The sequence below is a fragment of the Rhipicephalus microplus genome, chromosome 4 (assembly GCF_043290135.1).
Source record: "Rhipicephalus microplus isolate Deutch F79 chromosome 4, USDA_Rmic, whole genome shotgun sequence".
In the NCBI taxonomy this organism is placed as follows: Eukaryota; Metazoa; Arthropoda; class Arachnida; order Ixodida; family Ixodidae; genus Rhipicephalus; species Rhipicephalus microplus.
This window is the reverse complement of record NC_134703.1, coordinates 124,791,864-124,819,626: the sequence shown is the minus strand read 5'-3', so window position 1 is coordinate 124,819,626 and position 27,763 is coordinate 124,791,864. Positions and strand designations below refer to the sequence as shown.

Sequence of the window (27,763 nt, the reverse complement as noted above, 5' to 3'; positions counted from 1 at the left end):
TTCGTATTCACAAACGTTCCTTGACTTGTCGCCAGCTTCAATGCAGCACAAACGTGTTAGAAAAGCACTGTTCTTAGCACAGCCAATGCAGCACAAACGCATTTCAAACGCGCTGCCATCAGGCGGATATTGTCGCCACGCTGCTGTGGGTGAGAGAGCGCAGGAGGCGAGCGCTATATATAGCTGCGGCACTCTAGAGGTCTCCTATAAAGCTAGAGTACGCGCAGGAGTGTAGTGAACAACCGGGGGGAGAGAGCGAGCGCTGCTACCGCTGGGCCTCTAGCAAGCGCTTCGAGTACCAGCGTGTCACGACGGAAAAGGAGGAGACAAGGCTTGTTCATGAGCTGCTCCGCATCTAAACCGATATTTTACCCGCGAAGAAAAACTTACTTTTCGACAAGCGTGGTGCTTCTGTATTACTAGAGAGAGAGAGAGAGAGAGAGAAAATTACAAGTGCTTTTAACAAAGACCAGCCTGTCTGACTTCTTTACTGAACCAAAGAATACAAGTCTTTTGGTTTTGTGGGTGGAACTTATGTATATTCTTACGTAGCAACCTGTGAGAGTGGACAAAAAACCGCCATCGGGGCTAGGAAGCGAAGGAGAGGCTGCTTGATCAGGAACGTAATGACAGGGCCGTTTTCCACCAAAAGCCTCTGACGGTTTCTGTCTGCATTCAACTTTATAGACGAAGTGTCATGCCCGAGGCAACGGCACTTCGGAAAAGTATTTTAAGTTCCAAGTTTATATTTATTGGAAACTAACAGACAAGTAAGCCAAGGAAATTATTTCCCTTCCAAGTTTACATTGAATAGTTGCACAACTCAAACTTGCACGAGGCAGTCATCAACGTAATGAAAAAGGGAGCCAGGTTTATTATGACTGGTTGATGTCCCTTAAGCTTTAAACTAAACTCAATACATGAACGCTAGCGTTTTCCGTACCCACCACAATGGGATCACCGTGGTCAGGGTTCCCAAGCACTTTTTGTGAATATGTAACATTGTTAAAACCTTTACATCAAATAATGATAAAACAGGTGTGTTTTTGAAACTTCTTGAGGCTGAGTCTCCTTATGCCTGCTGAATGTCTTCGAAAACTTTTGCACTAAAAGCTGCTTAAATCTCTTGCAGCGCATGAAATCTATTTTTCATGTACAGTTCGACGAAACAAGTGTCGCGTGTTCTCATGTCGCTGCCTGCTGTGCTATAGATGACCTTCAATGTTATGTTGTGTGTGAATGATTTTTCTTACGTTTTGAGCTGAACGCCATCTTTTTGCTCGCTTGTTTTCAAAGGACATGCTCGAAAACGAAGAAATCAACATCGACTGGATGTTCAAGTGTTCCATGATTACGGACATAGTTGAGGTAAAAGCACGTTTGCTCATTTTTATTCACCACCGAGACATGAACGCATACATTAAGCACTTCACCAGGCCGTTTCTATGAGAGAATCGATCTGCAGTAAACGTATTACTTCAAAAGATATGTTAATGAAATCCAACAGACAATCATGCCAAGGGAAGTATAGGGGATATTATTAGAAGTAATTGTAATGTAAATGTAAACAAAGACAAGTTGACGAAAAGATATCTTGCCGTGAGCAGGGACCAAACTTGCGACCTTGAAATAACGTTCCATGCTCCAACTATTCTTTTTTTCTTCCTTCACATTTACATTACAATAACTTCTCAGCATTCCCCAGAATTGCGGACAGCTGGACGGGGTGCAATCTTTCGGCAGCAGGAACGGCAGCCTGCCGTAACTGAATGGGAAATAGGTCAGAAAAATCTGATCTCTTTAAAAATCTAGTTATCAAAAATGACTCCGGATTAGACGTAGCACAGACCCACTAGATTATTTTGGTAAACACACAGTATTGCACTACAAAGCGTGGGGTTCCCAGGACAATTGAACACCACCCATAAAAACACATGGGTTCCCATTGATAAATATTAGACGCCATATGAAGCCAGGCAGTTTCTAGGGCGGCACTGTAACTTTTCCAGACTATTAAAAGTCTCTGCCATAGAGTTTCCTAAAATTAACTAGAGGGCACTCTGGCGCTGCGATCATTCAACGACCATGGGAATGATGAGTAGTACACACATTTGCCTAGTCTTCGTACTTGCGGGCGGCGAATTGTACTTGGGGCTTCGTTTATTGCTCTGTTTCGGTTTTGTTTGGAAAAAAAAAAAACATTCAATCCTTTTGAACTTCGTGACCATATTTGGAAAGGTAAGTTGAAAAAAATAGGGTGGTGAAGTGCAATCGCTGAACATTTGCCGATTTTTGTTTAGTGAGAAAACAGCTTCAAGCCACACGAACACACACCGAGCCAAAAGCAGGCCAGAAGTACGAAGTTTAGACTAATGTGTGTACTACCCATCATTCCCATGCTCACTGAAGCGCCGCGCGTTGCAGCTCCCATAGACACTAGCGCCAGAGTTCCGTCTAGTGTATATTAGGAAACTCTATGGTCTTTGCTGTATAGAAACGGGGGTCGGTTTTGCTAACTAGCTTTTTTCGTCAGATATGATTTTTTTCGCCTACTTTTCATTCAGTTACGGCTGACCGCCGCTGTGGCCAACGAGAGATGGCACCACTTGCACATGTGCACAAATTGTCCTAGTCATGAGCATTCCCTATACTTTCCTTGGTATTATTATCTGTTATACCTCCCTAACATCATGTATAACAAGAAAACAAGCCCTTAAACGTACACTTTTTTTCCTTCATTCAATAAATTTGGTATTCTTGCTACTTTCCTGGTGTTTCTGGAGAGTTAGGCTATTTTGAAACTCCTATTACTTTCCTCTTTCCCCATCTGTCTCCGAAGGGTCTGAACTACCTCCATGGCACGCCCATTCAATACCACGGGAGGCTGAAAAGCACCAAATGCATTGTGGACGGTCGCTTCGTCGTAAAGCTATCCGACTACGGGATGCGACACCTTCACGCCCAGCTTCCGGAACCCGAAGATAAGAATCCGAGTAAGTGAATGTTGTGAAAAGACTTTCTTTTTGTATGTCATGTGCATCGCACTAATGCGATGTTTGCTAGGTAAGTCGGCAACAAATCGAAGCAGTATTTTATTACACAAAACTGCAGCACGATTCTGAGGCACACAGCATAAGAACACCAGTGGCTTGTAGCTGGAGGGAGGTACATGGAAGGGGTAACCGATTTACTTTCATAAGCTGAAGGTTCTTGTGAAAATAAAAAAAAAGAACGGGCCGGTTCATGATGATGATCATTTCATTTCGTGCGTCACGAAGCCACAGCGAGCTCCAACAGCTGTGATGTTGGAAGTGTTGCGCAGCCCCTTTAAAAGGGCACAAGCGCCAACTCGGAGTTCATGATTTACGAATAAAAAAAAAGTAATAATGTGCAAAGAGAAACGGTTGAGTAACCCATAAGTGCCGTCTTTGGCGTTGAAAAAAAAAAAGGTTTTTCGTGGTACGCGTCCAACTGATGGAAAACATGCATATATGATTGGCGGTGTGCCTTACCGTGATAATCTAGGTATAGAGTATATAGTATAGGCCACCTATATGCTTCGCGGTGTGCCTCGCCGAGATACTCGAGGTATAGAGTATAGTATAGGCCACCACGGTGGCGCTATACTTAAACTCGTCGCTCACAAGATATATCCTTCTTGACGACGACTTGCATGTGTCGGTCTATGACTGAATGGTGCCGTCCTTGCTTGAGTGAGTTCGCCGCGTCTTTCACAGCACTTCATCTTTATGACTAATCTCCCTCCCTTTCTAGCAGAAGTTCTTAGGATCTCGTGTTGACGTAACCCACGCGAGATGTCCACACTGGACACCGGTGAATTTTCGCGTTTAATGAGGCATCTGAAAATTTCGCCTTAGTAACAACAGTTTCGCCGCAAGGGGGAAGCAATCTATGTGATAGCTACAAGTTGTAATGATACACCGCGTAATGACAACAGTTAACTCTTTTGCGCCCAATCTCACGTAGCTCTAAATAGTGCTGGTGTCTGATTTTGGTTGGCCAAAAAAAAGTGTAACTCACTCAGACTGATTCAACAAATATATCTTGCGCTTTAAACTCACTTCATTTAGACTCACCCAAACTTTTCTGAGCCGAACTCACCCCGACTCCGACTAACTCCGACTCAGACTCACGGTTTAATCTGAGTTGGAGTTGAAGTTGAAACTGAAGTGAGTCCGAATAAGTCAACTCGTGAGTTAGTTGACCGAACTGTGGTCAGAGGACACGATTGCTCCTAGGAAAGAAGCAGATTGCGTGATGTGCGTCGTATCAACGGCACTCATGTTCAAAGTTCACAGTTGATGCTTGAACAATGCAACCATCCTCCTCGGTGTTTTTTCACGCTCTTTCAACCGGTGAAAGATAGCCGGATAATTTCATCTCTGCTCGAAAAGCCATCAACAGCAGGCCGCGCATGCGAAGGGATGCTCTGACGTGCATCATCCGTGCGACTAAGATTGTCGGCTCGGTTCATCTCTGCTTCAGCCGCGTTCATCGCCAGCGCTCACTAGCTTTCATCGCGCGTGAAACACAGGATGAGTGTGGGCCATATTATCGCTTTGGACTTTAAGCAGAACATGGTGACGACGAAAAAAGAAAGCATCTGACATTCTCCATGAAAATTGTAGTCGCAAGAAAAACAAATCTGCTCAATTAGGTACGAAGGGGCTCGTTAAAGGGGCGCTCTAGCATTTTTCACGACCTCATTGTTTTGCATGTTTTTCTTGCTGGTTGCGTACGCTCAAGGCTTAAGAGATAAGTGCATCAAGAACGACAGCGATAGGGGAACGCAGTGCACAGTACATTATTCAGCGTACAGATATCAGAATACAGTGATATGGATGCTTACCCTCAACTCGATTATCGCGGGCTCACCCGACCATGCTTCTCTCACCCCGTGACGTCGGAAGGCTGCCCAGTGAAATGAACTGAAAGCCCTACCACACAGAAAGCTTGCATTTCATGTTGTCCGTTATGTCCCACGTATTGAAGACGCCGTTGTGGCGGTAATAATTTGGTACTCCGGCGCATTTTCTTCAGCACCGTGGCATTCGGTGCGCTTTTGCCTGGCTTTGCAGTTTTCAAGCTGTAAGAGTTGGAGGGCTTTATTCTCACATGCGTTCAATAAAAAGCATGCTAAATAAAAATGAAATATAATAGTAATCCCTATAGTTTTGATGCAGTGCCACGATTGCTACATTCATCTAATCAAAGGCCTGCGGCCTCAGTCGTAATTTCAGCTCTTAATAGTTTTGCCGAGTGCCACTGCGAATTATGCAGTCAGCTCTGTTGTTCTTAAGCATTATCTCAATAACAAAAGGCGCATAGTTACGTCACCTCAAAGTTACTGCACGCTCTGATTGTGACTTTACGCATGTTCGTGACGTCTGGCAAAGGTCCAGCTATTTATTTATTCAAGAAGTGTAAACCACTGTATTGAAAAATCGGCAAAAAACTGACCTCCTTGACGTTACGCTTAGTTTGTGGACTTTGCCGTAAAAAGAGCGAATGGAAGAAAGAATAGAAATCGCTAACTTCATCGCCCGGACGTTATGGCTTCGAAGCAAGATTGAGAAATTGTTTTTGACACGTAGGTTCTACACTAATACTAAATTACGGAAAATAAAATTCCTCAATGACTACATTACACATGTTGAATACCCACTTGCACTTCCGCGCAGGATCCATGTTTTGGACTGCGCCAGAGTTCCTGCGCCTCAAGGAACCGCGTCAGCATTCGTCGCAGAAGGGAGACATCTACGCCTTCGCCATAATTCTTCAAGAAGTGATCACCAGGTCGGGACCGTACGAGTCTCTGGAGCGCATCGGACGCGCGAGATCGGTGATGGAACCCGAAGGTACACTCCTATCATGTCATTACACTTAAGTCCAGTTATGTTACTCTTCCGTGTTATTCCTGTCAGCACATTGACAATGTAGGGAGAAACAAATATGTGCGTTGCCCTCCACGTATGCCGCACTTTCTAGTGCTCTGCGTTAAACATTCTCAAGTGGTGGTCAAATAGAATGGAGGCTGCATGATGTCGCCACGCTTCACACTGAACGGGGGCAGTCGTTTTGGCCAGGCAAAGCGAGATGACGATATTATTTGAAGACCATAAAGTAGCCCTGCCGGCACCACAGCAGTGGAAGCAGATGAACAAAGGGAAAGAGATGGGGTACAAGAGATATATATATATATATATATATATATATATATATATATATATATATATATATATATATATATATATATATATATATATATTTCAAATATAGAAGGAATTATTTCTAATAAAGCTTTACAGAAGTGGTAGCAAGAGCAAGAATTAATGCCTGGCAGATTTTCGACAGCGGAAAGCCTTCATGCAGAATGAAAATAACTACATAAATGGGATTTCGTGATGATTTATAACAAAAAAAAAACAATATTTCAAACTACACTAGTAAAAGTAAAAATTAGAAATAAATTTATACATGCGTTTTGGTTGTACAAAATGCAGTTACTCTGTTCATCATCATCGTCGTCATCATAACATCAGCCTTACGCCCACTGCAGGGCAAAGGTTCACCCATGTTACGTACATTCAACATGAACATCTGTAAGAGCTCGAAATTGGGTCCCTTGCTTTATTCAATTTTGATAAACGGTTTTCACGATGGCCTTACACTTACCGTAGGGCTCTATGCTGATGACTGTCTATTGTATTAACTAGTTGAATGTTACGAACGCCGCTGTCTGATGAAGTTGAAGCTAAACGGTAGCTAACATTAGGCCGATTTTCGAATGCGCTATTGTAGCACGGGACCCCTCAAACAGCTGTATAGGAAAACAACTCAGAAATGGTGCAAGACTCATGATACTGCAATTATGATTGAACTATACGAAGCTCACGCATTATCGACTAATTTCAACGCATGCAACTAGAATGTCGCCGAAATGTCCAAATATTTGAAAGAAGGAAAGATTCCTCTGGTGATGCGATTAATTGTGCTTGTCAATGCGAACGTCGAAGAGTCGAAGTGTTTACTGCAGTTTGGTTATATCTCTTTTTTATTTCCCCCTATGCGTTTGATCATGGTTGTGACATTTTTTGTTAATATTTATTTCCATCTAAGTTCGTACTCCACTATAAGAATGCCTAGCTGTATGTATGTACTCATAGTATAAATGAAATAAATAAATAAATAAATCATTATGTATCAGTTCAATTGCTTGATTGAACCAGCGCAAGTGTTCGGGGAATTTGTCCCCACTCCTGCGACCCCTACCAACCAAATGCCATATTTACCACACTAGGCACCCTATTTTTGCTGGATATTGAATTTGGAGATGCGAAGGCACCATATCTTGCATCCAATTAGCGCAGCACCTCCTCAACGCTACTCTGGTAGCCCACTACACTGGCAGAATACAGTGGGGATAGAAAATAAAAAGACGAACAGAGTGGCATCGGTATTCTCTGCTGTATCGCTTTTCATTTCAAGCAGTGCTAGTCTTTATGGTTATTACAAAGCACTGGAATCATCCGTGAAACAATCATCGACTACTCTAGAATATTTTTTATTTCGACCAAAGTCAGGGTGTGGTGAGAACAGCGCACTGCAGTACTCGCGTTAATTTCGATAACCCCCCCCCCCTTGCACATAATGAGCAGCGTTCAAATGACGTCCTTCGCACATCTCTCAATATTGCTAGAGATAAGACAAGTCGACATAAGAAATTGAAGCAGGACCTACCAATGAGACAATCGTTGTTTATGAACAAATTAGTTAGGCAACATATGTGCGACACTACATCCACCAGTGAGCGAAATTAGCCTTCACTCAGCTAACGGGATCCATGTTCTATTTACCGATTAGAACAGCTGTGCAGCGAATGTTCTCCCATGTCGTCTAAAATTTGTTCGGTATTTTGGCACGATTACTATCATTAAACATGAATATTGTTTGACGTCTTTCATTATCCAAGCGTATACGCTCTAAATCTCATTGAAACCAAATTGGTGTACCCCATTGATACGCGGATAAGGTGCATTTCTGAACGATGAATTCTTTTAGAGAAGAAAAAAAACTGCTTTTCTTTGGGCAATCGCATGAATCGGCCCAAAAACTAACTGTTGCTACCTAAAGAAGACATAGAAAGATAGAAATTAATTTGGTGAAATACTCGAAGTTCTAGCTTAGCTATTCAACTGACATGCTACTCCTGGTAGCTCCAAGTAAACTTGGCAGCAAGAGAAAGTTCTCATACAATACGTTGCTAACCCGAAGATAATGCCACATCGAGAAAGTCGCTCTACAATACGCGCTGAACCGAAGGTTATCGTAACACGCGGTGAGAGGGAACAAATCGATAACTTGAAGAGTATATGGACACTGAATATAAAAAATCAGTTCCGCGAGTACCAGCACGGAGAAGAGAGTTTTTATAAGAAGCAAATATTGGCATTGATCTTTCCGTAGCACACACATACACAAAAAAGGTGCAACTTCTTTTAGGGGGAAACTTTCGAAGCTTAAGGTAATTAACCTGAAATTTTATTCAGCAATCTTTTCTCGCTCCTCACGGTTCAAAAGTAGGCTAATCGAAAAGTTTCTCGAAGAAATTTGTGTCGCCTAGAACTTAACGTAGACTTCTAAAGTCTATCAGGTGCAAACATCGATACTATGAAAGTTACTTTACATCAAGAAGAGCGTATTGATAACAAAATTGATTAATACGCCGGAATTTACACAGCATGCACAAAAGGAAAAAAAGGACCACTAAAAAACGCAGAGTGGTCCTGCGTCTTGAACCATTTTAGTTTCTTTTATGTCATACGAATTCTCTCAACCACCACTTTATCTGCGTTCATTGTACCACCTGCACTCGATTAAAGAAAATGTTATATACATCTCTCGCCTGCGACGTAAATACACGTGTTTAAAAACAGGATGACCCTCTTTTGAAGAGTTATGACTTTTGATGAGGTGCGACACTCCAGAAGAGTGGTAAGGTATTTCATTCAAGAAAGGTACAGACTTGGGTGGTCGGAACCCACCAGAGTAACAGGACAACGTATTCCCCCTCAAGGTGTATCATTACCCGTGATGGGTTTCGCTGTTCCGTTTTTCACTGTTTTTAATTGAAACTTCTCGGAAACTCCTGCGTTAAAAACCATGATGCCTACGCGGTTAAATAACCAGTCCAGTAATGTGCACGCCAACATATAATTCTGAAAGAAATTCTTCATATCGCCAAACTGATAGGTAAAGAATTGGCCCTCAGGACCACGGCAGCGATTTCAGATACCGCCGACCAAAAGGTGGTTTTTCGTCAGCTTTATTAGCTACAATTTAGGTATTAATTACTGCAACACAATTGAACCTAAGAATAATGTTCGATGCTTTCTTCGGAATAACTGTCTGCTGGATTCATTTGCTTCTGTTTAACAATGAAACCGGTATAAACAGCATACAACAGATCTCTCATATTCACCGATCATGTAATTTTATAGCATCCCTTTCAACAAATTCCTCTAAAAAACGTACAAATTCACTAGTGTTGGAACCAAATAATTTCCTTCAAATGTCGAAAGAAGACAAAGAAAAAAAATAATTACCTGTGAATCCAACCCGCCCCTCTTTCGTGTCAGCTGATCTTGCATGAGAAAACGCTTTCAATTAAATAAATGCATCAAACCATAAATAAGCTAACGGCACAAAAAATAATTATCACTGGTCGAGAATATTGAAAGCATTGCTTTAAAAAAACTATCGCGAAGGAGGGCAACAACGTGACCCTGAAACAAATTTTGTTTATTTTATGGCGAAGAAAATATACGATAAATACTATAAAGATTCCGTTCACGTTTTGATACCACTAGATTCACGTTCCGATTGATAGAGCACATCTGTAGAGCAAGCCCCGTTATGGCGTCCATGTTTTAATGGGGGCGAAATGCCTTAACATCCGTGTATTCACAGTTGCGTGCAAGTGAAATAACTCCAGAATGTCAGAATTACTCCGGCTTTCATTAAGGAACGCATAGGCGTGTAAACGGCGCAGACCCCAGAGGGAAGTTAGAACGACGCAAATTGCCGCAGTCAAATGGAAAGAGGCACAGTGGCGTAAAACGGTTATCTCTCACGTAGTCTTCCACGTGTACCGAATCGATAGGTGCAGCCACTTATTGCAGCGAGAAGCATTTCTTTTGTATTTAATTTTCTACAACAGCATGCCTTCTCAGTTCTTGCATTGTCCTAATAACAATTGTAGGTGTGTAATGTCCTAAAACCATGACGTGATTATGAGGGACGCTGTAGAGGAAAGCTCCAGAAACGAGACCAGCTGGGGTTCTTTAACGTGCACCTTAATATAAGCAGGAGGGCCTCAAGAATTCTCGCCCCCATCGAAAACGTGAACGCCGCGAGCGAGATTGAGAAAAGCAGTGGAGCACCAAAACTTCGTGACCATCGTGGCAGGTGTTTGTATTGCGCGACTTATCTGTGCTACCACACTTCCCTTCACGACATTTATGAATCCTTCGCACCCGTAGCTTACCTTCCCGCCATTCCCTCACTACGTCATATTCCCAGTATTTTTTGGAATGTAAAGCTCTAGAAATTATTACGAATGAGAGCACACCCAACCCATAACAAAGGTTTAGGCTTTCATGAAATAATAGTTCAAAACTTCTTTAAAAAAAAAACTTCTATCAAATGGTGTGCTTCAGGTCATCTCGTTTCATCCCGTGCAGACGGGTTGACGTCGAGCTCTTGATTCGGCTTGGCAAGTGAGTAAGTGAGTGAGAGGGAGGGGGGAGGCAGCGAGCGAGGGAGCGAGGGAAACTTTATTTGGTCCACAATTATTAATAGTCTTCTCACTTCGCTCGAGATTACGTCACCTTTTCTGCTCCGAGACTTTCTACACCATGGCAATTATCACACTTGGGGAAGTCAGCCATACCAGTGCAAAAACTTATATGAATTGGTGAAGGCATAGCCGACCCACAACCAACACAGCATTGTAGCGTCCCGTCGCGAAGTCTTTGATGGCAGCTGTGATTGGAGTAACAAAACGAGGTTATATGCAATTCTCCAGACTTTGAAGAAGATCACCTGATTCTCCAGTGTGCCTTAAGGAGGCTGGATGATCGACTGTTTACTCTGGAGAAGATCTTGGGAGCGTGGCCTTCAAGTACTCGCAGCCTAGAAAGCCACACGAGCCCTTCTACAATTCTTCAAGGCAACGTCACTGTGCCACCACCTTTGAAACGTGAACTGTGTGTGCCGTGTGTGTGTTATGTGCAATGTGCATCTCCTCCCCTCTCTTTTTTTCTCTCTCATTTCGCTCTCCCTGAGTAGGGTAGCAAATTGGACTTAGCCTATAGTTAACCTACCTACCTTTCCGATATTCTTTTTTTTTTCTTCTTCCTGCTCTGATTAGAAGTATATTGTTTAGATGTTCGTTCGTGTCAGTGGTCATGTGTTTCTGCCTTCCTGTGCCAATGCTAAACTGCCTCGTATCAGCTTGTGACGCAGAGCGCATTTTGAGGACGTCTGCAGTACATCACCCAATAATTTCAACGTGACCCTTGCTTGTCGCCCGCTTTTCATTTAATGATAAGAGCTACCCTCTATTCCTGGTGACGCAATGCACTACTACAACCCGGGGTGTTTTTGTGTATATTAAGCGTATGTTAATCCACAAGACTCTTTTGTGAACGAAGCGGCGTGCCTAGAGAACCAATTCGACCGATTAGCCCCATTTGTATCTTTTGCAATTCAGCAGGATTCCTGAGAGCCGATTGTTCAGTTGCGGTAGCTCTTTCTTTGCTGTGAAGCACTCAAAACGCGCCCAGTGGGGTGTTGAAACAAATGCCGACTCTCGGAGCTCAGCACTTCTTGTGCCACGCAGTCAGCCATGGCTGAATAGTGCTATATTTGCCATCTGGAATATGGGTAGGTTTCCATGTCCTTCACCAGCCAATTGATAATATTAGATGAGATATGAATTAAACTACCAATCTTAAGTAATTTTGAGCCACGTTGGTAGGCTACAAAAGCAGAAGTGCGGCACACACTGCTGTTTTCGTTGGATTCGGGTATGCAGCAGCCGAAACGACAGCACAAAAAACATTTCAGCATATCTACAGAGTGAATCATGACGGGTGGGGTGAAGCGTCCACCCGTTCGTTCTTGCTTCTATTCGTCCGTGCATCCATTCATCCATCCATCAGTCCATCCATCAATCTATGCGTCCGTCTGTGTGTTCATTCGTCTGTCCGTCCCTGCGCCCGTCCATCCGTCTGTCTGTGTGTTCGACCGCCCGTCCGTGCGTCAAACAAACAGAAAACAGACGATAGATGGACATGGCCAGCGGATGATTAGCGGTTTTCCTATGAATCACTCCCAAGCTTCACCCCACTCATCATCATTAACTCCGTGAATATGTTGTGACGTAGTTACTACATACATGCATACATACAGGTAACCACCGACCCACACCTTAAGGAGCTTTCCTCCTAAAAGTCTCATTAGAGACATTAGGTTCGTACCCATTTACACTAAGCGTCCGCGTCATTAGAAAGGTCATTGTGTCTGCGTGGTTACTCAAAAAGCACATGAAGCAACGACGTAACATGAAAGAGACAACACAGTTCTGATATAATATATTGCCTGTTTAGTTTGATTGATTTGTGGGGTTTAACGTCCCAAAACCACCATTTGATTATGAGAGACGCCGTAGTGGAGGGCTCCGGAAATTTTGACCACCTGGGGTTCTTTAACGTGCACCCAAATCTGAGTACACGGGCCTACAACATTTCCGCCTCCATCGGAAATGCAGCCGCCGCAGCCGGGAATCGAACCCGCGACCTGCGGGTCAGCAGCCGAGTACCTTAGCCACTAGACCACCGTGGCGGGGCTGCCTGTTTAGTTTATTGAACTTTTTTACCACATACGAGACTTTGCAAATGGTGGTGCTCGCAACACACGTGGTAATACATTTTACCAATCGATAAGAGAGAAAGGGAGTGGTATAATCACATAAAGGCCAAGAGATCAGCCTGAGCGATAGTATACCCATGACAGAGCTAGGAGGCATGACCTGCAGGTGCCGACATGGCTGTAGCCAGCCAGCTGGCAACACCCTGTACAGGACCTCAAGTTCTGTCCGTCTAATGCCTGTCACTGTGGTCTGTTCGCTAAGGTTCGTAATATCTGCTTCAGTGCCCTCAGCTTATTTATTGAATTTACATCCTGAATCTGGTTTTCAAACATAAAATCGCACCAAATATGCGTAAAGGGAAGAGCTTACTCGTCACATTTATATATTTCTCACGTATGCACATGTTTTAATATATATATATATATATATATATATATATATATATATATATATATATATATATATATATATATATATATATATATATATATATATAAGGGAAAGAAGTGTATACCTAAGGGCTCGTTTTTCCGTGTTTTTAACACAATAATAATGAGATATAACAGACAGTAATGCCAAGGAATGTACAGGGGAAGTTATTAACATTAATGGAATGTAAATAAGAAGAAAGAAAAGTGGATGAAAAAATTACCAACTGTAAGCAGGAATCGAACCTACGACCTTCGAATTACGCGTTCGATGCTCGAACGCGTAATTCGAAGGTCGTAGGTTCGATTCCTGCTTACAGTTGGTAATTTTTTCATCCACTTTTCTTTCTTCTTATTTACATTCCATTAATGTTAATAACTTCCCCTGTACATTCCTTGGCATTACTGTCTGTTATATCTCATATATATATATATATATATATATATATATATATATATATATATATATATATATATATATATATATATATATATATATCTAGCTGTCCGCTCTTAAGTTCACGTGCTACGTGACGCCAAACAGGCTCAAAAAAGAGTAGTGTGCCTCACTCGCCGCCATGGCTACTTGTGGCGCTGACTGACACTCCCAAGTCTAAATTCACATATAAACCCAATAAAGTGGCTGGGGGGATAGCTGCTGTGGTATCTCAGTGTTAGAGCATCGAACACGTCATTAGAAGGTCGCAGGTTCGGATCCTGCCCATGGAAAGTTAACTTTTCACCCATACCTTACAATTCGGTCTATTATCTTCCACTATATTTTCCTAGGCATTATTGTCAGTTAGATCTCATTAGTACTGTGTAAAAACACGCAAAAACGAGCCCATAAGTATACACTTCTTTTCTTAATACATATATATATATATATATATATATATATATATATATATATATATATATATATATATATATATATATATATATATATATATATCTTGCGACGAAGTCTTTTATTAGGCCTGGAAGACGTGGTCAAAAACAGACCTCCTAGGCACAGAACCGATTCAAAAGCCTTATCCGCTAACGATAAAGAACACTGGGTAATGATGGTTTAACTATTTTTGTTTTGTTTTGTTCTTACATGGCACACTGTGTCAGCCCTTTTAGATGCGAAGCAGATCTTTGACTAGTCTGAGTAGCGCTGTCCCTCCATCCGCACTGCTCCCCTCGCCGCAGGTGTTGGAGCTGTGCCAAGTAGCTCACGACCTCCTAGCAGTGAGCGGTGACGTCTGTCTCCCCCGCCTGCCGTGCGCTCACCGCGTGTCCGCTTTTTCTTGCTGCACCCTCTTCACCGCTCGCAACGCTCGAGCCCACTCCTCCTCATTTCCCCCACACTACCTCTCTCCATCTGTCGGCGAGAAAAGGCCGCGCGCACCCGCGGCGTTGAGATGGTGGTTATAAAAAGGAAAAGAAGAGAAAAGTGAGCCCCGTAACTGTCTGCATCTGGTGCGACACATCAACACTAGCTCACAAGGAAAGGGGTAAGGAGACATTAAAAGGATAAGATTAAAGATAGAGAGAGAGAGATGCGCAAGGACAGCGAGCGACGACAGAAGAGATAGGAAAGATGAAACAGGAGTCCGAGGACGGCGCACCACTTGCGAGTGCTCTTGTCGGCGATAGATGGCGTAGGGCAATCCAGTCGGCCAGAGCTGCGCTAGAATCTAATACATTGTACCACAGCTGCGCTGTCGTCGGAGATCGCGAGGGCAGAACCGGTCGGCACGGAATCCAGCCAGATATGCGCGGCGTTGACAATGTGGACAGCGCACCGCTGCCTGATAGTGCGATCGCACCGATGGGCGGGACGCTGTCGAGGCATGCTTCCCGCTAGTTTGCGTGTATTTTTCCTTGCTGTCGCCGGCATTCCGAAGGTGAGCGAAGCCGATCGCGTACGCGAGTGGCAACGTAAACACAGACGAGGCGCGAGCCAGAGAAGCTGAACGCAAGCGTCGGCAGTGGAAGACGCTCATGATGCGCTCGCGTCCGTTTCGCTAGCTTCACATATACCAAATTACATGTTACGTGACTTCGAAAGATGTCGAAGGTACATGAATGGTGCAAACACGATAATCATGACATGAATGTTATGTAAGAACATGACAACATACCACACTCATGATGCACTCGCGGCTCTTTCGCTAGCTTCACATATACCAAATTCGGTATCACGTGGCGTGAATAAACGACGAAGGTAGATGACACGTCCAAACATTATAATTATGACATGCGTGTGATTTAAAACATGACCACATGCTACACTCACAGTGTGCTCGCGTTTCCGATGGAGGCGGAAATGTTGTAGGCCCGTGTGCTCAGATTTGGGCGCACGTTAAAGAACCCCAGGTGGTCGAAATTTCCGGAGCCCTCCACTACGGCGTCTCTCATAATCATATGGTGGTTTTGGGACGTTAAACCCCACAAATCAATCACAGTGTGCTCGCGGCCGTCTCGCTAGCTTCACATATCACGTCACGTGATACTAAATTTGGTATCACGTGACGTGAATAGACGACGAAGATAAATAACACATCCAAATGTGATATTCATGGCATGGAATTCATGTACGACACAATTTACGTGCACCTCATAACGTTGCTGATTTTAAAGTGACATATCAGCCTTCCTCATTCGTGCTTCGCATATAATCGATTCTCACAGTAAGTAGGATCTGTCAATTGTTTGTGAACAGACAGCACTGTTTCGCATTATTTGTTCTTTACCACGATGATTTTTTTCTAAACACACACAGACAGCCGAAATATCTTGCGTTGAAATATCGCAAGAAAGGCTATCGTTTTTAATAAAGACACAAATAGCTCCTTCTCCGCCATCATGTTTTTGAAAACCACTGAAATTATTGCTAGCAACAGGTACCATTGCTGGCTCTTGCACTCCAGTTTCCCTGTCATCACAAGACCTTTCGTGAAGCATCATCACTAAAAGAGAATGGTGGCTGATTTAAGAATGACTTTGTAGAGTCCAGGTGAAAATTTTATGGGTCGAGGGATCTAGGTTTATGTTGAGTGATAATGGTCTTATTTACTAAACCAAGCACAGTAATTGGTTGATATTGTGAGGAGGAGGCACGGGCGAATATATTACGTAGCGCATCATGGTGTGTGTTTCCCTTCTGTGTTCTCGTGTAACATGCATTCTTCTTGAAATCATATGTAGCGTAAGGTAAGTTGAATAATTTTCGTTCCATTGACCATTTCTCTAACGTAGCACACAGTCTCGTATTCGAACTACTAGCCACTGCTGCACCATGCGCAAGCAGCATATCCGATAAATCATGGCCCTTATCAAATAATTCCTAAGAATCGAATAAGCTCGAAAGACAACTTTCCATATACTTTAACACCACAAAACTGTTCCAATGCTAGTACTTACGAAAAGGTCACGTAACACCAATTTCGAAATATCTGTAAGAAAATTGTCACATTTCGCATTAACGACTGTCACTTATGGGGAATATCACCCTTATATAAAAAAACGAGTGCTTGATGTGCTTTTTCTGTTCTTGTTTGATGCACCGCGCTCATTTCACCATTGCATCAATGCCGATCTTGCTTCAGAGATCCTGGACCGCGTGAAGATGGGCACAACCCCACCGTTTCGTCCCGAGGTTTCGCCCGACGAGTGCCCCGCCGACATGCTGCGCCTCATGCGCGTTTGCTGGGCCGAAGCACCAACAGACAGGCCCACCATCTCCGAGGTCAGGCACGCCGTCAAGAAGATCACGAAGTGAGCTTCCCATTCATTTATGTCGAAACTTCTAAGATTACGACTAATCGTTGATGGCTAGCCAAGTAGCAGCCACACAAAGTGGAAATCTTAGACAATCTGCCACACAGACGAACGATTATGTCTGGAATGATGGGCGTGAATGCGGCATGTTGCTTCGAAGCAAATGCGCTAGAACTACAACTTTTCAGCTTCGAAAATGTCCCGCGGGCTGCCGATTCATTGGAATGATATGTAATGCTAGCAAAAGTGGAATGTAAGACAACAGATAACGAGGCCGCCCGTGCGCCAGATGGTTACGGCCTGACCACGCATACGCGTTAAAGGGGTCGTGAAACGCTCCCTCCAAAGCGACAATGCGAAGCCACCGGCGTCCACACGCACTAACTCGGTGACGTCATCATAAGTAATGATTTGCCTATCGAGCAATGCGGAACTCTTCGGTACTTGCGAGTGCGTGCAACCGGGCCACCCATCAACGTCTTTGCCATGCGCAATCGGCACTGCCTGGAACTCTGACGTCATATTAAGCAGCGTTCTTGTGGGACGCGGATCGCGTATGGCAGACGCCGATGAGCGCCTCTTCCGCACGCTCGATATGCCATATATAGTTCCGCGTTCCTCGATAGGCAAAGTGTCTATGCAGGTCCACTCGGGCTGATGATATAGTTAGCTCATGTGGCTGCCGATGGTGTCGCATTGTCGTCGTAAAGCGACCGTTTCACGGCCCCTTTAAGGTGTGTCAGCGCGTGGCATTTTCACACAATGCTATGGCCGCTCCCGTCGAAAAAAAATTGCCCGCAGCTTTTCTCGGGGGAACACTGAGGAGGATGCGGAGCATATAATTGGTTAACGGGGTGTTAAAGTGCGACTTACTTGGGTCGATGGCTAAATTGGTTAACGTGGTTGTGAAATGGGGTGTTAAATTGCGACTTACTTGGGTCGATGGCTAAATTGGTTAACGTGGTTGTAGGAGGGGGTGTTAAATGAGTGAACACGTACACACGAATGCGAAAGGGCGGCGCTGGTCGAAGGGACGTGGATCATTGTGTTTGTGGATTCGTTGGAATTCATTTCACCGCGACCTTGGACGTCGACGCGCCGTACAAACCAACCGACGAGCGGTAAATGAGCGAGCGAGCGCCGACCTTGAGTATATATACAGCGCGACGGCGCATGCACTGTCAGCTGTCGAATGTTCGAGAAGGGGGAGAAGCGCAACGGCGCATGCGCGCGCGTCAGCTGCCGATGTTCTCGAAGCGCGACGGCGCATGCGCGCGCGTCAGCTGCCGATGTTTTCGAAGCGTTACGGCGCGTGCGCGCTACATTATACAGCTAGCGAATGTTCGTGAAGAGGAGAAGCGCACGCGGTGTGTAGAGGAGGAAGGGTGCACAGATGGTGGAGGAGTGAAGCGCGCGCGGTGTGTAGAGGAGGAAGGGATGCACAGATGGCGGAAGAAGGAAGAGGAAGCTTGCGGACGGCGCCGCACTACAAGCCTCGAGTATTAGATGCTCCGCATCTAAAAAGAGGGCGCACAGGTTTGCGCAGCCGTGGGCCCTCACCCTCCACAGAGAGAAGGTGCGGTGCAGCATAAAAATGCCTCGTGCTGAGGCATTATAGTCGGCACGCGTGGTCAGGCTTTTACATGCAATCTTCAGAAAACAGGGGAGCACACACAAGTTCAAAAAGTTTGTGCTAATTACATCGAATTGGTGTTTATATAACCACGGTATCATCGGTATTCGATGGCTACTCGATTGCCTTGATGGAGAACAGCAGCAGCGTCTGTGCGACTGCGACCACAACAATGGCTCTGTTCTGTATTCGCTGTAGACGGCATAATGAACATCAGCTATCTTGAATGTCGTTCCTGCCCTCATGTAGTAGGCGAAGTATACAGCTTCGCAAAGACCGCGTCAGAGACAACCATGATGCAAAGTATTTTGCTGTCGATATTAGGCGGCAGCAGTACGCAATCACTTTTCTGCCATAATTGAGGGAGAAAATGCTCGGTCTCACCATATTTATTATATATATATTTATTTATTTATTCATTCATTTATTTACCTCCGGGGTCAACAGACATCACAGAGATTAGTGGTAAAATGCAATAACGAAACAAGTTTGCAATTACAAAAGGCAATATAATGCTCCTGGTTATAAAACAACACTTATAAACAGAAAGAAAAAAAATAAATCGGATATATCCAAAATGGCATACAAGAAAATATCAATATACATACTTTAAGAAAGATACAAAATAACGTCTTTAGTATACAATAGGTGTTACACTTCAATGGAACAGGTACAACAGATACGAAAAAGTAGCAGTAAAATATTATTTATATAAATGTATAAGATGAAAACTACTACCAGGTATTTGAAGAATTTGTTACTACCATCCCAAATGCGTCACGATCTGAAATTGTTACAAACGATTCGGGAAGGCATTTCAAACCACATGATGTGCATGGTACGTATTATTGTCGAAATGACTCAGTTTGAGACGATAAGATGCCAACCTTATGAGCATGATTTAAACGACGAGAAAGTAAGGTGGCAGAAGGATTAGCAAATCGAGTAAGTATGAGTTGTGATAAATTTTATGAAAAAGGGTTAAGCAGACCCTAGTACGACGAGAAGCAAGTGAAGGTAATTTAAGGTTCGATTTCATGAGTGTGATGCCCATGTTTCGAGCACACAGTCGTTTCCCCAGAAATGGAAGCTTGCTAACAATGTTAACTTAAGCTACGTTTAATTTTAAAGAATGGCAATACAGAAAAAGAAAAAAGTGGCAGATCCCACGTACAGTGGGAATCGATGATATGCGAAGCACGAGTGACAAATGTTGATATGTCCCTTTAAAATCAGCACAACGTTACAAGGCGGACGTAAAGTATGCCGTACATGAATTTCATCTCAATATTATCATGTAAGGATGTGTCATTTACCATCGTCAAATATTCACGTCAACTGATAACAAATTTGGTACATGTGGAGGAAGCGAAAAGGCCACGAACGTGCTGTGAGCGTAGCATGTAGCCATGTTTTACATCAGACGCGTGTCATGATTGTAATGTTCAAACATGTCTTCCATTGACACCTTCGTCTTCCATTGACATCACGTAATACCAAATTTGGTATATGTGAAGCTCCCGAAACAGCCGCGAGTGCGTCATGAGCGTGGTAGGTTATGATCTACCTGACATACATGCCATTATTGTCATGTTTGCACCAGTCATATACCTTCTTCATTAATTGACGTCCTTTAACCCCAGAATTGGTATATGTGAAGCCAGAGAAACGACCGTGAGCGCACTACGAGCGTATACTATAGCATGTAGTCATGTTTTACATGACACGTTATCATCATCGTGTTAAGGGCGTGTCATTTACCTTCGCCGCCCGTTTGCGCCACGTAATACCAAATTTGGTATATGCGAAGCTAGCAAAGAGCGTGGCATGTAGTCATGTTGTTACATGACACGAATGTCATGATTATCATGTTTGGGGGCGTCCTTTACCTTCGTCGCCCGTTCGCGTCACCTAACACCAAATTTGGTATATGTGAAGCTAGCGAAACAGCTGCAAGTGCATCATGAGCATGGCATGTAGTCATGTTGTTCCAGGACAAGCGTCTCATGATTATCATATCTGCATCAGTCACATACCTTCATGGATTTACGTCCCGTATATACAAATTTTGTATAAGTGAAGCAAGTGAAACGGCAACGAGAGCATCATGAGCATGGCATGTAGTCATGTTGTTCCAGGACAAGCGTCTCATGATTATCATATCTGCATCAGTCACATACCTTCATGGATTCACGGCCCGTATATACAAATTTTGTATAAGTGAAGCAAGTGAAACGGCAACGAGAGCATCATAAACATGGCATGCAGTCATGTTGTTACATCACACGCATCTCCATTCGCACCAATCACATACCTTCGTCTTCCTCTTAAGTCCCTTAATACCAAATTTGGTATATGTGAAGCTCGCGAAACGGCCACGAGGACATCATGAGTGTGGCATGTAGTCATGAATTACATGACATGCATGTCATGATTTCTACGTTAGGTCTGTCACTTGTGTTTGTCATGCAGTCATGTCATACTATACCTGTTTTGCAACATGTCGTGTGAACGAAACCACCGCAAGAGCAGCAAGATCATGAAATGTAGATCATGACATTTATGCCATATATGTCATGGATTTCATGTTATGACTTGTCACTTATGCTTTTCATACAGTCATGTTACGCCATACCAATTTTAGTATCGTGACCATTATCGAAACGGCCAGGAAAGCTAGAAGTCATAGGGGGCTAGACAGACAGACAGACAAATAGATAAATAGACAGACAGACAGACAGACAGACAGACAGACAGACAAATAGATAAATAGACAGACAGGCAGACAGACAGACAGACAGACAGACAGACAGACAGACAGACAGACAGACAGACAGACAGACAGACAGACAGACAGACAGACAGACAAATAGATAAACAGACAGACAGACAGACAGACAGACAGACAGACAGACAGACAGACAGACAGACAGACAGACAGATAGATAGATAGATAGATAGATAGATAGATAGATAGATAGATAGATAGATAGATAGATAGATAGATAGATAGATAGATAGATAGATAGATAGATAGATAGATAGATAGATAGATAGATAGATAGATAGATAGATAGATAGATAGATAGATAGATACTCTCAAAGTCATCAAAGTTTGCTAAAAAATGCTTCACATTTAAAAATATAACAAGCATGTTTGCTTTATTTTTCTCTTCTGTGGGCGCTGATTCACGTCATGGCGCACAGACATCATGCAGAAGCATAATCCTAGACGAGCGACTAGGGCTCCATAAGCCGTCTTCTAAGCTGTCAGCTTAGGCTGTCTACGATGCTGGCTAGAATCAGAACACACACCCACACACCAAAGGAACTCAAGCATCAAATCCTCTTATAACAGCACTTCATTTCACCATGAAAAGCATGGATCGTCACCGTCAGCTTCGGGATTCAAGGGGCCCATGATTATTACCTGCCTGTTCCAACATGGCAGCAGCCCACTGGGCAAATGGGTAACACCTGGAACTCCTCCCTTGGTGATCTATCTATCTATCTATCTATCTATCTATCTATCTATCTATCTATCTATCTATCTATCTATCTATCTATCTATCTATCTATCTATCTATCTATCTATCTATCTATCTATCTATCTATCTATCTATCTATCTATCTATCTGTGTCTCTGTCTGTCTGTCTGTCTGTCTGTCTGTTTTTTACTTAGCCGCCACAGCCTCTTCATCTAGTCGCCGTCGTGGACGTCCCTCGAGCCGGCAACGACGTCTACGGTCAGCATTCGTACCAAAAACTTAAACGGCAGCACTACGCACATTTTCGTTATATCACAACCGTTTGGTTAAAGGACTAAATGGAAATGTGATTTGTTACATGCAGCATTCTGCATAACACAGGTTGTGAAAAAGCGATTTGGTTTAGCCGCAGAATTCTGCAAAATAGCTAGAACTAGCATGGGGGTTCTTCCGCGTGATTCATGCTCAGTTTGTCATTATCAGTATAGCAGGCAATATACAGTGAGAGAAAACTCGTATGGGATGGTATGAAGCCTTTGTGTTCTGTACATGCTGTAAATAAGAGAGAGAGTAAAACTTTATTGAAGGGGAAAGGGAGAGGGGCGTTTTAGAGCCTTTATGGTTGGGGCCCTACGTCCAGGGCTCCACTGGCCTTAGCCGCCCGCCGGACTTGATCCAGTAGTGCGAGCTGCACTCCTGGGTCCGAGCTAGCGAGGTGTGCCTCCCACTGCTCCATACTAGGTGTTAAAGGTTCGCCGAGAAAATTGGTTATGTCACTTGGTTTACGATCGCACCCCCACGATATGTGGTAGAGAGTCGGTCTTCCGCCGCACCACGGACATACAGCCGGGTAAAGAGTTGGATGTATCGCGTGTAACTTCAGTAGGTGCGGAAATACATCCGTTTGAATTTTTCTAAGGTCAGTGGCCTCTTCCCCATTAAGGGATCTGTGAGGTGTTCCACATTTTTGACGCGTGAAGCGCTGGTGAGCTAGAATCTCCCTAGGTAAAATTGGCATGGTCAATGAAAGAGATGGATTCTCCGCTCGGTTACAAAACGCACGAGCTAGAGCGTCCGCCCTTTCATTGCCTTCGAGACCTGCGTGTCCCGGGCACCAGATCAAGCGATGGTGGTGAGTGAGTTTGGATCCTAGCAACCTCAGCCCCATTGCTGGAAGGCGGCCCCTTAAAAAGAGCCGGCAGGCTTCCTGGGAGTCGGATAAAATAACTGATGGCTCCCCTCTACGCTCCTGAAACCTTAAGGCTAAGGCTATGGCCATCGTCTCCGCCTTTGTAGCCGAGGTCGTGCGTACGGAGGCACTCGTTAGCAGCGTCATGTTGTTGTCGACAACAGTAATTATGTGTCTCTGCCAATCGAAACTGGCCGCATCGACGTACGCGACATTTGAAGCTGAGCCGAATTGCTTTCGAAGCCAGTTTACCCTCGCAGTACGTCGCTCAGCGTGAAAGTCGTGATGCATATTTTTGGGCACCGGTGCGATTGAGATTCGCCTGCGGACCTCTTGGGCTACGTCGACCAGCTCCTCATCAATGTGCTGTGGGTGGGGCGAAATTCCTATTCTAGTGAGTATCGCCCTGCCTGCTGAAGTTTCACTTAGACGATTCCTCTGAGACATGAGGACTGCGGCACTGAGCTCAGCATAAGTGTTATGTATACCGAGAGCTAGGAGCCGCTCGGTCGGTGTGCTGGTGGGTAGACCAAGTGCTGCCTTAAAAGCGCTTCTAATGAGCACATCCACCTGGCTCTCCTCACTTCTGTCGAGTGAGTGGTACGGTAGGCCATACGTCACTCTGCTCAAAACTAAGGCCTGGACAAGCCGGAGAGTATCCTTTTCTTTCATGCCTTTTTTATGATAAGTGATGCGACGGATCATTCTAGCTATCTGTTTAACCGTAGTCTTTAAGGTGGTTATCGTGTGACTGGCTTTGCCATTGCTTTGGACCCAGAAGCCAAGTATACGGGCCTGAGTAACCTCGGCTATGGCATGGCCGTCTACCTGTAAGTTTATGGCACCGTTACTTTTGTAATACTTACTGTGTATTCTTATGAGTTCAGATTTTTCAGGCGCACAGCTCAGCCCACTATTTCTTGCGAACTCTGCCACAGCTGTCGCAGCAGCCTGGAGGGTCTGCTCTTTCAGCGCCAGTGAACCCTTCGTAGCCCAGAGTGTGATGTCGTCCGCATACAATGTATATCCAAGGTGCGGGATTGCTTCGAGCTCGTGAGCAAGTCTGCGCATAGCTATGTTAAAGAGCAAGGGGGAGATGACTGCCCCTTGCGGTGTGCCTTTATTTGGCATCGAGAACGGCACCGACCTCGTGTCGCCTATCCCAATAGTTGCCGTCCGCCCAGAGAGGAAGGATTTAATGTAGTTAAATGTACGCTTTCCGCAGCCGATTGTGTTGAGTTCAGAGAGAATGGCCTCGTGCGAAACATTATCAAAGGCCCCTTTGAGGTCGAGGGCCAAGACCAAATGTTCGCCTCCCCTGGGTACGCAACTCATGACCTCTTCTTTTAAAAGGAGGAAGGCATCCTGGGTTGAGAGTCCGGAGCGAAAACCAATCATGGTAGCGGGAAACAGATTTTCTTTTTCAATGTAATTTTGAAGCCGTGTCTGTATTACTCGCTCGTAGAGCTTGCCCATGCACGAAGTAAGCGAAATGGGCCGCAGGGCTCCGAGCGATGGTGCTTTACCGGGCTTTGGTATAGTTATTATTTTGGCTTCCTTCCACTCCGGAGGAACGTGACCTTGGGACCAGCAGTGGTCGTTAAGAAATTGCGTTATCTGCTCAAGAACCTCAGTGCTGAGGTTTCTTATCATAGCGTTTGTTATACCATCCGACCCCGGCGCAGAGTTCCGATTGGCTGCCTGGGCTGCCGCGAAAACCTCTTCTTTCGTGATTGCGGCGTCTAATGTGGCATTCTCGCTGCCGATGTACTCTAATGTACATGGCGGAACCACATCAGTACCGATATAACGGTCTTTAAGCGCCTGGATCAACTCTCCGTCGGTGCCGGGGTAGCTGTGTACTATTCTTTGAAGAATGCGGTTCATGGAGGACTTAGATTTGTCCGGCTCCAGCATGGACCTCAGTATCGCCCACGTCTGGCTAGTCCCTAGTGTACCGCGGAGAGAACCGCAAAACTGCACCCAACCATCGGTGGCAAGTTTCGTTGCGTATTCATTCGCTTCCTCCGACAGAGCAGCGATTCGCCTGTAGAGGCAGCGGTTGAGGCGTTGTTTTTTCCATCTCTTGATCAGGCGTCGCCTACTATCCCACATGTGCAATAGGTGCCGGTCTATCGCAGGCGCCTCAACTGTGCGCGCTATTTTCTTAGAGGTGGCATCATGCGTTTCTCGAATGAAAGCAACCCACCCACTGACATCACAGGGCGTTTGCTCCGGCAGAGGGCGCTTTCGAAAGGTCACCCAGTCTGTCATCACAACGTCACCAGCGACACGACGAACTTTTGGTGATGCTATAGAGGTGCTAAGAATATAATGGTCACTACCAAGGTTTTCATCGAGGTTTGACCACGTGGCATTTTTAATGTTGAAGGTGAAGGTCAAATCAGGGTACGTGTCCCTGCTAATGCTATTACCAAGCCTGGTGGGTGCTGTTGGCAGAGTGATAAGGGTAAAACCTAATTTAGACGTGGTGTTCTCTAATAACACTCCCTTGGGTGAATCCCGGACGTAGCCCCAAGCGGTGCTCGGAGCATTAAAGTCGCCCACCACCACTAATTGATCTCTGGTGCCAACGGCTCGAACTGCCTCGTTTAGGAGTGGGCCGAAGTCGTCATTCCGGTTTTTGGGAGGACTGTATATGTTTAAAATTTTCGTTCGTACTTTTCCTCGTTTTTGTGGGAAGACATCGATAATTTGGTGATTAATGTCAGTCTGATCGTAATGGTCTAGCGCAACTGTCATGAAGTTACTCACCAGCGCTGCAACGCGGGGGTATTTTGGATCGTATAATGTGTAATATCCCTGCAATTTGACGGGACGGTTCCCAACTTCTTGCAGGCATATTACATCAGGTGGGATTAGTGCCGAATGGATGTAATTCTGCAATGCCGACGCTCGTTTGTGGAACGTGCGACAATTCCACTGCCAGATTTCTAGGTGGTCGGAGTTTTGCGTGGAATTAGTTCGCGCCATGGTGACTACTGCCTTTATTGGGGGGTGTCTGCTTTCTCCGTGATTCGACGGTCCTTCGGTAGTGGACTGCTCGCGGAGGTAACACTGACCCGCTTGTTGATGGCACGCTGAATGCCTACAACTGAGTCATTAACGTATCGTCTTTGTTGTTCCGTTTCTGCTGCAAACTCTTTCCTGTACTCCGAAAACATTTGATGCATTTGCTGCATCATCTGCTCTCGGAGTTCAGACGCTGCTCGTTGCTGTTGTGATTGGAGTTCTCGCATTAAGTTTCGCAAGCTCTGCAACTGTTCCCCCATCTGTAACTGGCTAACGTGGGCCTCCTCGCTAAACCTCTGAGGTATGTCTACTTTCGCCGTTCCTCCCTCCAAAGAGTGGGCTACGGTTGCCCTGGAGATAGCATGAGTGGCGTTGTTGTTCGCCTCTAAGGCGTTAAGCCTGGCTTCAAGTTTGGTTTCTAAAGATGATATGATTTTGTGGAACTCCCGGCGTTCCTCCTTAATCTGGCATCGAAGTTTCTCGTTTTCTAAAGCAAGCTGCTTATTCTCGGCAACCATTTTCTGATATTCGGGATTCTCAATTAAGGGAGCAGATGGAGACACAATCCTCGTCCAGCTCACCGTGTTTGCTGGCTGGCAGGCGGCTGCCTCCGTCCCCTCTTTGGGCGGCGTCAAGATTTGTACCAGCGCTTTCTTCTTCTGCTGCTGATGCTGCTGCTGTTGCTGCTGCTGCTGTTGCTGTTGCTGTTGCTGCTGTTGCTGCTGCTGCTGCTGTTGTTGTTGCTGCTGCTGTTGCTGCTGTTGGTGCTGCTGCTGATGCGGCTGTTTGTTGAGTCGTTTTCTGGACGCAGACTGGGCTCGACCCTTTGAGGAAGCCCGTGACTTGGATCTTGAACGTGAGCGTGATTCCACTGACGAGTCCCGCTCGGAGCTGAACCAGCGTGGATGGTGCCTCCGTTTTGGCTGATCCACTCGGGACCTCCTAGGCGGAACGTGTTTAAGCTTCTTCTTGCACATTTTGTCACCTGTCATATGGTCCTCACCACATATCACGCACTTAGGGGTACACGCGTGTCCTTGTGCGGGTTCACGTGTTCCACACGTGGAGCATACATTGGCGTCGGGCGTTGGGCACACGTCAGTTCGATGCCCTGTGGAGTGGCATACCTTGCAAGCCTGCCTCGTAGGCTTGTGGGGATAACAGATGGCTTCCGCTCCCATGAAATAGACGCACCTAGGCAGTGTGCTGCCCGTGAAGGTAATGATGGCGGTCTTCGTAGATCCGAGCATGCGTGCCCGCTCAATC

At 44.9% G+C, this 27,763-nt stretch overlaps 1 protein-coding gene and 1 long non-coding RNA gene across 2 annotated transcripts in view; one reads left to right on the top strand and one right to left on the bottom strand.

Annotated features, from left to right (window-relative positions):
• Positions 1–27,763, top strand: part of LOC119172857 (atrial natriuretic peptide receptor 1-like) — a 76,047-nt gene that overhangs the window by 3,495 nt on the left and 44,789 nt on the right. The window contains exons 4-7 of the mRNA XM_037424003.2: positions 1,297–1,368; positions 2,840–2,993; positions 5,703–5,879; positions 16,983–17,151. Of these exons, the coding sequence (XP_037279900.2) occupies positions 1,297–1,368; positions 2,840–2,993; positions 5,703–5,879; positions 16,983–17,151 (572 nt within the window). The remainder of the gene's footprint in view (positions 1–1,296; positions 1,369–2,839; positions 2,994–5,702; positions 5,880–16,982; positions 17,152–27,763) is intronic.
• The window catches only part of LOC142814593 (uncharacterized), a 208,591-nt gene that overhangs the window by 151,102 nt on the left and 29,726 nt on the right, over positions 1–27,763 (bottom strand). The window lies entirely within an intron of this gene.